This window comes from Pleurodeles waltl, chromosome 11, assembly GCF_031143425.1.
Source record: "Pleurodeles waltl isolate 20211129_DDA chromosome 11, aPleWal1.hap1.20221129, whole genome shotgun sequence".
In the NCBI taxonomy this organism is placed as follows: Eukaryota; Metazoa; Chordata; class Amphibia; order Caudata; family Salamandridae; genus Pleurodeles; species Pleurodeles waltl.
In genome coordinates, this window is record NC_090450.1 from 714,711,923 (window position 1) to 714,726,392 (window position 14,470).

General features: G+C 42.0%; 1 protein-coding gene across 1 annotated transcript in view; it reads right to left on the reverse strand.

Moving 5' to 3' along the window:
- LOC138266046 (N-acetylglucosamine-6-sulfatase-like) overlaps positions 1-14,470 on the reverse strand; it is a 100,977-nt gene that overhangs the window by 1,812 nt on the left and 84,695 nt on the right. The window contains exons 9-11 of the mRNA XM_069214373.1: positions 13,637-13,740; positions 12,119-12,220; positions 7,042-7,152 (exon numbers count right to left, since the gene is read on the reverse strand). Coding sequence (XP_069070474.1) covers positions 7,042-7,152; positions 12,119-12,220; positions 13,637-13,740 — 317 coding nt within the window. The remainder of the gene's footprint in view (positions 1-7,041; positions 7,153-12,118; positions 12,221-13,636; positions 13,741-14,470) is intronic.

Sequence of the window (14,470 nt, forward strand, 5' to 3'; positions counted from 1 at the left end):
ATGAGTTAGGTGGGAGGACGGTGAGATTGGTGGATGGAGAGGGTTGTGGGTGTTGGATGGTGACAGGAGAGTAAGGAGTTGAGAGAGGGGTTGAAGCATGTCCTCAAAAAGTGAACACACTCCACCAAGACTTTGAATAGGCACCAAAAACATTTTAAAAAGGATGGAGGAGGGTGTAAGAGAAAGAGACTGAAAGCAGATGTGGCATCTTCTGTCTGGGAAATGTGCAAGAGAGATGGATGCTAGAAGTGAGTGGGTTAGATAAGGGTTATAACAGGAGAGAGACATGCATTCAGAGAAGCTCTACAATGGGGATCCTTGTACACAGCATGTGGAACACTCCAGTACAGGAGAAACAAAGGGTAGGGAAGAGAGAGGGAGTGTGGTGGAAAGAAGAGAGTAGTATGCACAGAGAGAGAGCGATAGACAGAGAGGTAAAGGGGAGTGGAGTAATATATAGAGCAACACGGATGAAGAAGTAAGGACAAAGGGGGCAGGTGGGAGCGTTATAGGAAGGGAGGTGGCATGGGCAGCAGAGCTCACAGGAGCAGAGCCTTGAGCGGTGGAGCCACAGGGTTGTGTTTAGGATGTGTTTTCAATGTTCGGCTGAAGATGTTGTGGAGTTACAGTTATGGGACTGGGTCAGAGAATCTGGTGATGTTGGAGTGGGGGTGATTGGAGGGCTTAGAATTGGGTTAAGGTTTGGGATAGTCTTAACTTCAAGAAGATGGAATGGATTTAGGGACTGGCGGGTCTGGTGTGATTAGGAATTAGAGGTTACATTTAGGGATGTGGTTAGATGTTTAGGGCTTTATTTTGGTGAGGTGGCTGGGAACTGCAGATGGAATTTGGAAATGTAATTAAGGAATGAAGTTGTAACAGAGAAGTAGGGTCAAAGTTGGGTTCGTGTAGAATTTTAGAGGTCTAAGGTTTGTTTAGGAATGAGTTTTGTTTAGCTTGAACAAGAAGAGAGTGTTGAGAAACATTGTTCACCCTCTGTCAGCCCTGCACCAGGAGAGTCTCAGGACAAGAAAGACGATAATGCTCTACCTAAAAACGCAAATCACGATCAGACAATTTACTTCCATACTTCCAGATATCATACACTGCCTGAGGGACGGAGCCCAGCTACAGCACACTATTCCAACAAGTAAGACTCCAGATCTAACATGCAGGTACAACAGTAGCTACTATACTATCTGTGTGAATACTCCTGTAACCAACACGCTGCAGGAGTATCTATAACACGTTTCACTTTACCAGCTGTGAGTACAGGTTTACATTCTAAACTCAGGCTTAGCTGTGTAAGAGAAAAGAAGTGGCGGCTGACCTCGTCAGACCAATACAGGTTTAGAAACTCAGAGGGTTTACCTTGAAACAATAACTTGACCCCCAAATGTGTTAGTGTGTTCACTCACATAAATGACTTGATGGACAAACAAGAAAAACACTTAATCCCGGTACACATTTACAGTATAAGTAACCATGCCGTGTGACTAGCACCTGTCTTCAGAGCCCAGAGTGGAAGGCCTTCATCTGCCTGGCTCTGCATGAAGGAAATGTGTATCAGCCAAACGCTGTCCCCAGTAACAACACGCCATAGCCACTGGCCATGACAAACAGGTTCTAGGTGCAGCGTGTGGCTTTCTGCAGCACACTGAGCCCAGTCCCCAATGCCTACAGCAAGCTCTAGGTACAGCGTGAGGCCTTTTGCCATTTCTTGCACAGATTCACCACCGTCAGCTCCCACTCAGTGCATTGCGGCTCTTGGTGTAGAGCAGGGGTTTGGGACATATCTTGTACTCAAGGCATGGCCTATTGCCATCTTGCTCTGTTAGGAGGGCATGACCTCGGGCAATGCCATCCAGCCAGTCCTTGTCCAACACAGCCTACTACTCCCTTAGACTGCGGTTTTTGCACCCACTTCTTCTAAATAAAATGTTTACATCTTACAAAGAGGGCTTGATTCACCTACAGAGATTATCTTCCGTGGAGAGTTGCACTGCTGTCCTTAGCTTTATTCTTGCTTGCATTAAATTACGAAGGAACTATGCACTTTAACCTTTTATTTGGATAATTGTCTTTGACACAGATTTTAACTCATAACTCTTATTATTACTGTCACGATTTTGAGAAGATCTGCCATATTTTAACTGTTTTATTGCTCTGCCTTTTGTAATGTTTTTGAATACGTTTTTATGGGAGGTTTTCCTCAATGTGTCTTAGAGGTGAGCAGCAACGGTTCTACATTCCACTTCTAAATATTATGTGTCACTGTGGGCTGACCCTGTTTCAACAGGCTTACTTTGTGGTGTAGTAGTCACACAACAACGCTAAGAGCGGATGTTGGTCTTGCGTGCAAATCATTTCAACCATCATATGTTGTTCAGAAGTAACAGGTCAGCGCCTGAAAAGGGGTTGCGTGCCTTGAGCAAACAAATGCACACGCTTGAAGTTTTTCTATGTGCCTCTGGTCCCTTAACAAATGCACACGCTTGAAGTTTTTCTATGTGCCTCTGGTCCCTTTTATCTCCTTTTGCACTATGGACATGTCAGCACCATAACTGCCATATACTGCTATATATAAACAGCAAAACACACAAGTGCACTTGCCCAGTAAGCAGTGACTTCCAGCACCCAAAGAAACAGCCTCAAACTGCAGTTTAATCACCTTGTCCCGTTAGAGATCAAACGATCTGCACCCGAGAAAAGACAGTGAGAATAAGGCGGTTCTACCCATAGCATCTTTGACTTCTTGCTGAAACGGATGCCAACATAGCTCTTAAGTATCTTAGCTCCACTTGTGAGTTAATCACCTGGTCCAGCTGTACTCTTGCATACTGTGATGTGCAGTTCTGTGGAACTCATTATAAAACCACGACTGCAAGGCCCAGAATGCAAATTTAAAAAAACAGGACAGATCAGGCTACTTACACATGGGAATCTTAAGAGGTCTGCACGACTAATAATGAACAATCACCAAAAAGCAGCTAAACCTGTTTCTCAATGGTTTATCTGTACATGCAAAATAACAAAACACAAATTATTGTACGGACGCTTGCTCCTTTTGAAATTATACACTCACCCAGGAACTATTTTATCTAAGGCTGCTTCTTTTTTTTGAAATTATACATACCCACGAACCACTATCTGACTATCGCTAGCACTCTACCACACTGACAAATATCTGTATGAAAACTTGAGGACCCCTTGCACCTCGAGCTTGTTAACAACACAAGCCCGAGCTTTAGCTGCGCGCCCTTGCTTATGTTAGATGTAAATATGAGATGGAAGTCTTTAAAGGGGTCAGCCACTTAATTAGTAATGTCACAATACATCTAAAACCCATGCAGACATCATCAAACAAATACCATTCCAGAACGCCTATTGTTAGTCATTGTTCTCATGAAGGGTTAGGCGAAGAGAACTGTTTTTTGTAGTGGATGACCCTTTAAGATGTGAACAGTATCAAGGTGAACAGTATCAGCCAATTACTGCGTACATCAATCACACTGAATGATGGAAGGTAAGAACCTCTTTTGTGACCACAGAAGAATTCTTCAAAGGTCTGAACGAATTACATATTTTTCATTGTGGAGTCTCTTCAGCTGGTAACTCCATGTTCTCAATAATCATGGGATATCCCCCATTATTGGGCTGAAACTGGAACACTAGAACAGCATAAATTTGTCTGAGAAATACTGAATGGGCACACGATCAGTGGCTTCCAGATCCCCAGCCTTAATTTCCATCCAAACCAAAGGCACAGGATAGATATAAAAAGCCAACGTGCTTGGTGAGAGGACATCATGGACAAGGGGCCCTACGGAGTACAAGTGAAAGAGTCATGGGGAGTAACTTGCCCTTACTGGTAGGTTCCAGGGGTGGATTTCTTCTCCATACTACTTTAAAAGATTAGAAAGATCTGGAGACAATATGGAAGACAAATTGAAAAACAGAGCCACACTTATCCACACGTGAGATTGGAGAGAGTGCGGTCCACATTTGGGCTTCTGTCTAGATCACGTCTTGCAGAAAAAGCACAAAAGAGGGATCAGGCCTCGCACCCACATACAGGTCCACACTAGTGATGTGTAACCTGAACACACCATTGAGAAATATCCAGCTACATTATAGTAGCAGAGTGGCGTAAGCCTGGCCAATTCACCTGATGTTTTGTGCTAATCAGTGGACAAAGCCAACATGCCGGAGCATTACTAAACGTGAAGTACTAAATTAGGGTATACAAAGGGTCCAGTTGATATACTTCCCGTACCAATTGCCTGTTCATGCGATAGACGTGGGAACTTAAACCAGAGGAAATGGACCCTAATCCTCCATACTTAGAGTAAACTAACTGGTATATGGTATGTTCCCACTTATAGCAATAAATTTAGAGCAACCAATTGCCAATTATTCTTTAAAGTTCCTTGAAACATTCGAAGATAATTCTCAAAAAGTTATCCAGTTTGAAATGTATTCAGAAGAGATAGATTAATTCCATATTGTACATAATTGATAGGATCATAGGACAGAGTGAACATTCAGCCAGCCGACGTGTTTCGCCCAATGGGGTGCATTCACCTGGGCTTTCTCAAGGCATAAAGATGCATTTGAACCTCTAGGGATGACCTGAACAATTATTAACACAAAAAATATTCTGTTTAAAATTGAAACCACGTGAAGTAAGTAGTGAATGACATCTATATGGATGTGAAGCTGAGAGCCACTGAAGTTGCCTTAGTCAACAACGACACGGAAGGTCTCACAAGAAGGACCCCTTTTACCGAATGACAAATCAAATCAAACTAAAATGGGCAACCCAGTGTGTGCTAGTATTTAGAAATCTGGACACAGACAGAAGTACCTCTACTGCAAAGAGTCTGTCTTAATGACCAACATTATATGTTTGCTCTATCTGTTCTTGAAAGGCCCCTGATAAGTACTTAGGGGCTGAATTTGCAAAGGCATGTAAATATATACGTAAAATATATACTGTAGTTCTCTTTTAAGTACTCTTACATGCCTTTTGAGAACTGGCCCCAAAACATATAAATCGGAATAAAATAGGAACATCCAAAAGTAATTAGTGTTAACTGAAATGAGGGTACTCTCTTTGCATCTCGCAAACCCCAGATGTGCAGGATCTATTGGGCCTCAGGAGACATAAATGAGTTTGGTAAATAGTCTACTGATGCGCATCAAAAACTGAGGTGGCGTTATGAAGGAGAGAAAGCCACGGCCTCATGACCACCCTATTCCTATGGCAAAAGATGCAAAGCCTTCATGAGGAGAGGGACAGGTTTTCATTGGTTCGGGAGGCACAAGTGCCTGCAATACAAATGGAAGATTTTCATGATGGCAGATTGAGCTTGTTAGAGCCCATGGTATTAAATGTTGAACCACTGAGATCCAGATGCCTGAGGGCCTTTTGTACAGCCCTGGAGGAAAACAAATGCATGACTTCTAGTGAATACACAATACTCAATCTAAAATGAACTCTCCTCTTACTTTGATAAACAATACAATCATAACCTCTGCAGTCCCCTCGCTGGCCTCAGATTGCAATCAATCTAACATAAACCAAAACCAAATACTGGACACTTTTCCTGACATCACCTACTTATTAGTACAAACGACCACACAGCTAGCACTTTGGACATGATCAATCTTAACGTAAACCCACGACAGACCATCTATTCAGGAAAATATCCTACCTGATTCAAAGTGGCTGCATACATTTATTACATGTCTGCCCAAACAAGCATCACAGATTTAAAACTGCCCAAATAGAACATTAGACCCCCACTAAATAAGATAGACTTAGAATTGAACACAAAGGTCTACTGTGATCTTCACAGCTCCCAAAAATCTGAAAGTAATCAAAGCTATCCCCATGAACAAACATTTAACCCCACACACTCCTCCCAGAAGTATAGCTCACTCAGGTACACTATGAATAATCCTGGAAATACTTTCCCTGTTACCAGACCAGAAGGAAAACACCTCCAACTGAAAAAAAGGACAGACAAACAACCCTATTCTGCCCATTACCATGAGGCGAAGGGGAAGACGAAACAGAAACAAATGAAGATCCTAGATCCATCTAGTATGCTAACCCGGGGCAAAACTATTTTTTGTCTGCAACTTATTCACTTTGGTGTTCACTCTGGGGTTCCTTGGACATCCGTTTTAGGATCTTTACTCCTTTTGTTTTATACCATTTGTCTTCTATAAACATAGCTTCATGTTTGAGTCCTATTTCTACTAGTACGATTCATAAATCTTTTTCTACTTTTCATCATTCTTTACCTCCGTCAGATTCTTTTCTTTCCTGTCACATCACTTTCTGCTGTTCCTTCTCCAAATTGTTTCAACCTACTCATTTGCCATTTTTCCTCTGCTGATAAAGTAGTTTTTGAGTTTGATTCTCAACCTAACTTTTCACGCCAAATTAGGTCTCTTTTCAAAACGTCTCTTTCATTTGTACAATATACACAGAATTAGATCTTTTTCCCCTCTTAAATTGCTGTTGAAGTAGAAGTTCAGTTCTTTCGTAACGACTGTTTTGCTTTCCTTGCATCTTCTAACCAATTGTGAACATGTAATTGTAACTGCTCTATCTTTGTGCACTCTGCTGCACAGTTCTGATTTACTGTACATCGCTTTAGATAATAAATACAAAAATAAAATAGATCCTAGTATTACGTAAAATCAAACAGCTCACTCTGATGTGTCCTGCTAAATTTGTAGTCGACATTATTTATTATTATTGAAATACCTTCCACTAATAGGGACAAAGATGTTGATCTAGAATTCCTGAAGAAGAGCAGGTGTACCTCCTCCTCCCAAAGTCTGATGGGCCATCTTGTTGCAAGATACTGCATAACCCTTCTGTAGTCAATATTTCAGCATTCTCCAGTATATATTCAGAATTAAACAAATCATCTTTGAAAATAACATGTGACTTATGTATATATAAAAGCTGAAAACATTTTGGTGCGTAAAAATCAAAAGCTCATTTAGGTAGGTAATACTCACAGACACTCCTGGTCCCAGACTTGGGCAGGATGGGTCTGCTTCAGAGCGTCCCTCTCCTGTGTACTCCACGAGGAAATCTGATCGCCAGGTCCCATTCCATGAAGGGCTCATCTAAGAGAAATCAAGAACAGGAGAACATCAACAAAATTAGACAACAAATGGCACAAGAGTACCATGAGAGTACCCAGAGAGTAACATACACCATGGTGGCTCACAGTGAGTATTCTACACCATTCCCTATACTATCTCTGACAGTGAAAACATCTACACTATTTCCAACAACTCGCCACGTAGAGTGTTGCATCTCCATTTTCTAAAGATCCCCCCCACACCCTTTACAGCATTCTCTATAACATCCGCACATATAATGCTCCTACTTCATTCCCTATCACTGCTTCACAGCCAGAGCTCCTACACCATTCTCATGCTCACCCAGAACAAATGCTCTTACTCAATTTGCTATACCATCTCCAGCTGTCAGTGCTCCAACAACATTCAATAAGTTTTCTGCAAATGTGTAGACACACCCTAACACCCAGTCATAGCAATAACTCCCACGAGTGAATCAGTCTTCATTCCATGAGTATATACATGGTCTCAACAATTTCTTACTGAAGCATATGCAAGCCATGGCTGCATGCCGACCAATCAATGCTAGATCAGTTGCAATACAGGCAGCACAAATGTGCTGAAAGCATACCAACAGCATAGTAGGAATAGACTGAGTCCCACTAGAACCCAAATGGTTATACTACACAGAAAGTGTCAGGCTCTTCCCAAACCATAGGAAAATAATCTGCTGTAATTATCAATTTAAATTACCCACAGCTCCCTCGAGTACTCCTATCCCCTTGCAAGATCTATGTGACAAGCTTACAACCCTCTCTTAAAGTAACCAGCATAAATGCACACCTTAGCACAACAAACCAAGCCAATATAGCAGCCCCCAAACTCAATGGAGCCCTCTGCAACCTCAGCAACCTTCACCAACCAAACTCACTATTCTTTATAAGGCTAATTTCACCACACACTGCTAATATATCCTAAAAAGGTCTCCCCTGATAACTCATGTCGTTGCACAACTCTGATATTGAAAGAACTGTTCTCCTTAACTACCCACGCAACAACACCAGGTCCCACCATCAACGCTTCCTCAACAGTGGCACCCTCCCCAGGCAATGTGAGAAAGCACACATCAACCCAACCAGGAAAAACAAGCCCAAACATCCACCAGGCGAAACAATTTAATACCGAACTCTGACTTGCCAACCCTGCAAAGGCACTGCAGAAAACTTTATAAGGCTACGGGGAATGCAACCATTTTATACGTGTTGTGGGTTGCACATGTCCTGTTCAGGGAGGACCTAGCCTGGCAGTTTGGGCTGGACTGTTCCCACTGGAGTCAAGACTGTTATGCATGTGGCAGGGTTCAAACTGAGGTGGCAAGGTGTATGGAACAACTATGGACTGGGATGCGGCCTAAGTAATTACCAGTTCAAATCAACACTTTTATGTGCCCTTTTTTGCATACTTCACCATTTATACCACTATTAAGTGGCTTTCAGAATTGGAAGTGGCCCAGTCATATCAGTTTAATAACAGGCATTTGAAAGGCACCCCTAGGCAACTAGAGTTGGAGTAATAGACTACCTTGGTTGGTCTGGATGATCATATGTGCTAAGAGTGATATGGTTCACCAGACTGATGGGGGAGCGTGTCTGAGTCTGTCTGGTATAACACAATATTTGCAAAATGTGTTAGTTTGTGAAGTAGCAAATTCTGCGCACCCAAGGATGTGAGCCCCTCCATATGAGGATCTCTTCCTCCCCTAAAACTGGCACAGTCTCCATTAGACTCGCATCACAGGTCAGAGAAGGCCTAGGTTTCTCCGAGTTACAGGTGCTCATGTCTCTAGATACTGAATCACTGCTCTTCTCCTCAGGCAGACAGACAGAGGCTGGTCCGAATTCTGCTGAGTACTTGGAGAGGATGATTTGGGAAGCGAGTAGCAAAATAAGGACACCGACCCAGTAGATGTGCTAGAATATCTAAGAAAGACCCGTACGTAGTCAGGAATAGTAATTAACAAAAGGCCAGTCTAAGAGCCTTGATGCCTGTACTTAAAGATCTTGGAAACCTAGCCTGTTTTTCCCCTTGGGAATGGTGTGAGGGCAGGAAACCTCTATATTAACAGTTAGCACCCCTACTGAATCACTATTGGAAGCTTGGGACCCCAGCCCAAGCAATTTCTATGATTTGAACAACAAAAATACATAAAACGACAGATTGAAGTATACATCAAACGAATACACAAATTATGAAATACAGTAATATATTGAAAAAACAAACATTTTATTTCAATGTTAAGGTTGGAACTTTTCAAAATGTGGTTTTATTTCTAACATAAAACAATATTCTAGATTTTAGCATATCACCTTGTTTTTTTTGTTCCTAATGTATTCTCTTTTTTTGGTTAGTGCCTACTAGTGGGTAGTAATCATTGAACTATATTACCTATTGGCCACCGCCAGTAGGTAATTATAGTTAGGGACATGTTTCCAGAAAAAAAACGTTTTTTGGATTGCCTATATCTTTGCCACTGTTTGACGAGAATATTCATGTAATTTTTGTGTGCCGGTGATTCTCGTTGCGAATGAAAAGTTTCAGGGTGATTCACCATGCGGGGGCCGAGAGAAAAAGAAAAAACATGCATTTCCCATGTTAATTCCCATAGGAGTTTTAAACACGATTACAGCCCTAACTGCTGGACTGAATTACACCAAATTTGGCCAAAAGGTAGGTTTCGGTAGGGATATTTGGTGTAAATCCGTTCAGTAGTTTATAAGAAATTAAGGAAAATCCAAATGTGTATATCTAGAAGAGCGAATACTTCATAAATATTTGCAATTATTTGGAAGTGTGAATAGAAGCGCTGTAATTGGCTGGCCACAATCTGAACAGAAAGTTGCGACTGCCATTTTCAGGTCCTGGGAAACAGTCCCTGGGACTGAATAACAAAATGAAAAGTAGCATAGAGAGTCAGGGTGGAGGTACCCTGACGCCAAGGGTGTCATATAGAGGTGTTTGAGGATCAAATAACGGGTTTAAAATTAATTTATTTCACCATGCACAATATTTCCAAATATTCTCGATTATTCCGGAATATTCTTGAATAAGCAAAAAAGAAATAAAAAAAAAGACTCATTCATACACTAATTTATTCACTCATACATGCACCCAGAGGCTCATGCGCCCACTCACACACCCACTCAGACACTCATACACCCACTCGGACCCACTTATAGACTCACACACCCAATTTCAGACCCATCCAGACACTCAAGCGCCCACTCACAGATCCACTGACAGAGACAGGCCCTGTGGCCAACCCCAACTGTACACGGCCAAAGTCTGTGCGCGGTGCGGGTTGGGTAGTTATAAGGGCTTGGCTGCAGGCCAGGTCCTGCACCCAACCCCTGCTGCGCACGGCCAAAGGCCGTGCACGTTGGTGGTTGGATTAATGTATAGTAATTCAAATTAACTTACGTTAAAAAAAACATCGAAATTCACTGAAAAAGCTAAAGATTACAGGGACACTACAGTTAGATTCTGAATTTCCTCGTATAAAACCACAGAAATTCAACAGTTAGGGTTAGAGTTATTTCAAGTAACTATAACTCATGTCCGAAGGTAATTACAACATGCGCCTTTGCCATGCACAGCTAATTACTCCACATATTATATAACCGGTGACACCTTCTATGGCATCTTTGATATTATCACTGCAACATTTGCAATAAAATTATTGATAAGAAATCTGTGCTTGGCAACGGGGCGAGTTATAGTTACCATAGGGAGTGAGTTATAGTTACTTGCAATAACTCTAACTATAACTGCTGAATTTCTATGGTTTTGTAAGAGTAAATTCAGAATCTAACTATAACGTCCCTGTAACCTTGTTTTTTTTCTGTAGAAATTCACCCGACTGCTCAGATGGAAGCAATTCTGTGGCAAGCTATATGTTGGGGCTTTGAGGAATAAACAACTACTGTTCATTCTCTTACAGGCTACGGCTGCACATACACTGAAAGAATGTCAGTGTAAATTATAAACGTAGTAATTTGAGTGCAAGCACATAACTCACAAATACATGTATGCCAGGATAAAGAGGAGTTGCAAGGATTTGTGATAAGAAGCAGCATAATCCATGTGCCAAAGGGATCCGTACTCTTGCTTTATGCCATGGGGTTAGTACTCTTATGGATGTCTCCATCTTTCTTTCCAGACCAAAAACCACAACTGAAAAGGGTCCATGCTAGCTCCATTCCGGAGAACATTATTAGGTCTGGGTTTTGACACCACATTTGTGAAACAGGCGTTTACCTTATAATATGCATAAAGTGTGCTTCAGAATGGCCCCTTTGAATCACTAGCTTTCTTTGACCAACTTCTTTCAGCCACCGGATTGAGACTTTGTCAATCAAACCGTGGCTCAGTCCATCAGCGTATCATATCCCATCTAACACCAGTGACTGGTTGGGTGTATTGAGTGCTTGTATTGAGGTGGATGAGGGACTCCTTTATAACTGCTGTCCTCTCTGTCCAATCCTCCCGTGTATCTCACTTTAATGTGCTAAACATGCATTAGCAAATTATACCTGGACCTGCTGGCTTTGGCAATGTTTGATTTACATCGCTGATCAGCACTGTCGTTGCATATAGGTGAATATGTTCAAAAGAAGTTCTGGGCCCTGAGATTGGCTAGAGGCACAATCAATAGCAACAGATTTTATCCAAACGTCTCCATCTTTTAAACCTGGACAAGAAAGGGATTTGTGCAGCAATACCACCTTCCCATTTATGCCTTCCTCCTTAACAAAAACCCTTACCCAGGATGAATGGTAACATAGTCAGGGAAAGGATACAAACGTCACGCAGAACGCTCAGGGAACCTGCTAAAGAGCTACAGTTCATAAAAAACAGACACCAACAGAATGAAGAATGCTTGATAGAACTTGAGACACTGATCAATAAGGGCTTTAGGAGGAGTGATTGTGCATCAAATGAGGTTACTTACCAACAAAGGAAGGAGTGACCGTCCATCCATGGTTGTCTCAGACACGTTGATCCCTGCGATGTCCAGGAAAGTGGTTGCCAGGTCAATGTTCAGAACTGGCAACTGGGAGATGGTAGTTGGTGCAGGAAAATAAATGTAGAGAAGGTTAGGCTCTGAGGACACAGGTATTAAGTGGACACATTATTCAAATGTCGTAAAAGGTTCATTTCTTTGTAAAACAGGCTCATACTTTGTCATAGCAGATCTATACTCACTGATATTCATTACTTTTGTGAGCAGGGTTTGGAATTCAGTGATAAAGTGGCAATCTTCCCATAGAAAGGTCCTGTGCACGTTAAAGGAACGTATGCACGGATAGACAGAGGTGTAGTTCTGCACTCAGTGAGCAAATACCATTTCATCACACTTTTCCACAAGGATAGTGCACTAAATAGAGCATACAGCTTAACTCTCTCCATACTGAATAGCACAGCAAGGTGGTGTACAGTTCAAAGGCCGCTCTAAAGCTCAAAATGACCCAGTAAGAAACTGGGACTGCAGTCAATGCAACATGTGCTCTACACCAAATGCCTACCAATTGAGTGCGGAAGAGAGTGGGCAGGAGTCAGAACACAGACGTGGTCTGCAGTGCAGTGTTACACAGGACTGCAATACGGAGCTCTGTTCTAGAGCTCAGAGTATGGTGAGGCAACAGAATAGAGGTCTGATGTAGAGCTCAAAATAGGATCCTTTAAAAAGGTCAGATCTAGGGCTTAGAGTATAGTATGGTTTCTGAAGTTCAGAGAGAAGTTGGATTTAGAATTTAAGACAATCTAGAGTTCAGAGTATCCCTCCTGGGAGAATGGAAAACACAAAGAAATGGAAGTTTGGTGAACAGACCTTTTCTACACCTTAGGCTGCCCTCCTCGGATGGGAGAGCAGAGGTAGGTGTGATTTATTGTATATCCAGTTCCTGGCCACAGAGTGAGGAGGTTTGTACACCAGGGTTCAAAGTATTTAGGGTGAAGTGGTATTCAGTTCACAAGTGGCAGGGTGGTACTGTAGGATACAGGGCTTGGAAAATCATAAAAATGTTACTAGACCTGCAGGTCGAGTAACTTAAATAAGCTACTCGACCTAACTGTAATGTACTTGACCCGTAAACAGGTCTCAAATTGTGTGATCCTAGGCAAATAGTTTACAGAGTAGCCTTTTTCTTAATTCTCACATATGATTGCACCTTTACATTTGTGAGCAGGTCTCACAGTTCACCTTATAAAGTCCTGGAACTCTGCAGTCAGAAGGAAATTTAATTGTAAGTAAAACTGACTTTTGACCTCTGTCTGTGAACACAGAGCAAACGTGACATAAGAACAAGATTTAAAGTCATCTTTTATTGCCTCTCCACGTTTCAACTGAACAGAACACCTGAGTAAGAGTAAGTATTAAAAATAGCTCGATCTGATCAAATAAGACTCGCCAATGCAAGTGGAGTTTTCGACCCCTGAGGGTACCACTCTAGCCTCAGTATTTACTCACCATATTGGTCTGGTTGGGTTTGATACCCGGGCCCCGGACCAGCAGGGGCACTCGCAGGTCGAAGTCATACATTTGACGTTTGTCAATGGGCAGGGAGAACTGACCTATGAGAGAAAAGTAGGGAACATAGTAAATGTGAGGATAGGAATGGGGAAGAGAGAAGGGAACTACTTAAAAGGAAAGGAGTCATGACATACAAGGCAGTAGTAGCAGACCAAGAGCTAGGCCAAGACCCAAAGTGATGTATCTAAGGTATTGTAGCATACTTATTTATAACAAGCAACACTGCCAGATAAATGTGAGGATGTAGACACCAAAGCAAGACACAGAGACAGTGGCAGACTGGCAGGACGATGGTGAACCAGAGTAAGGATTCTGTGATTCACAGTCTGTGGGCAGTCACAATTAGTCTAGCATAGAGCCTGAATCAGATGAAGGAACAGGGTGAAATAGTTATTCTCCAGTGGTTGAACAAAGAAGGTTAGGGATCTGTGATTCAGCCACCAGGCAGCACTGAGATCTCGCTTACTAAAATTAAAGTATGATTCACAGTACCTGACCTGCTACAATCATTAGTACATTAGAAGCAACATAGTTCGGGGTGTTTTGTGAAAGACTACATTTGCTAAATGTACCAACTAGCTGGTATTAAGTCTAACCCACATCTCAAGGAAGGTTGTGGACATAGAAGGTGCCTCTCCAAACACAGGTCTTTATTCCTGCAAATGAATTGCACCCAGAAGTCAGTCACATCTCTGCTTTCCTGCACATCCTGTCAAAAACTATGTGTCTTTCATAGCTAGCAATTCATTTGCTCATGGCCTTATAGTTAGC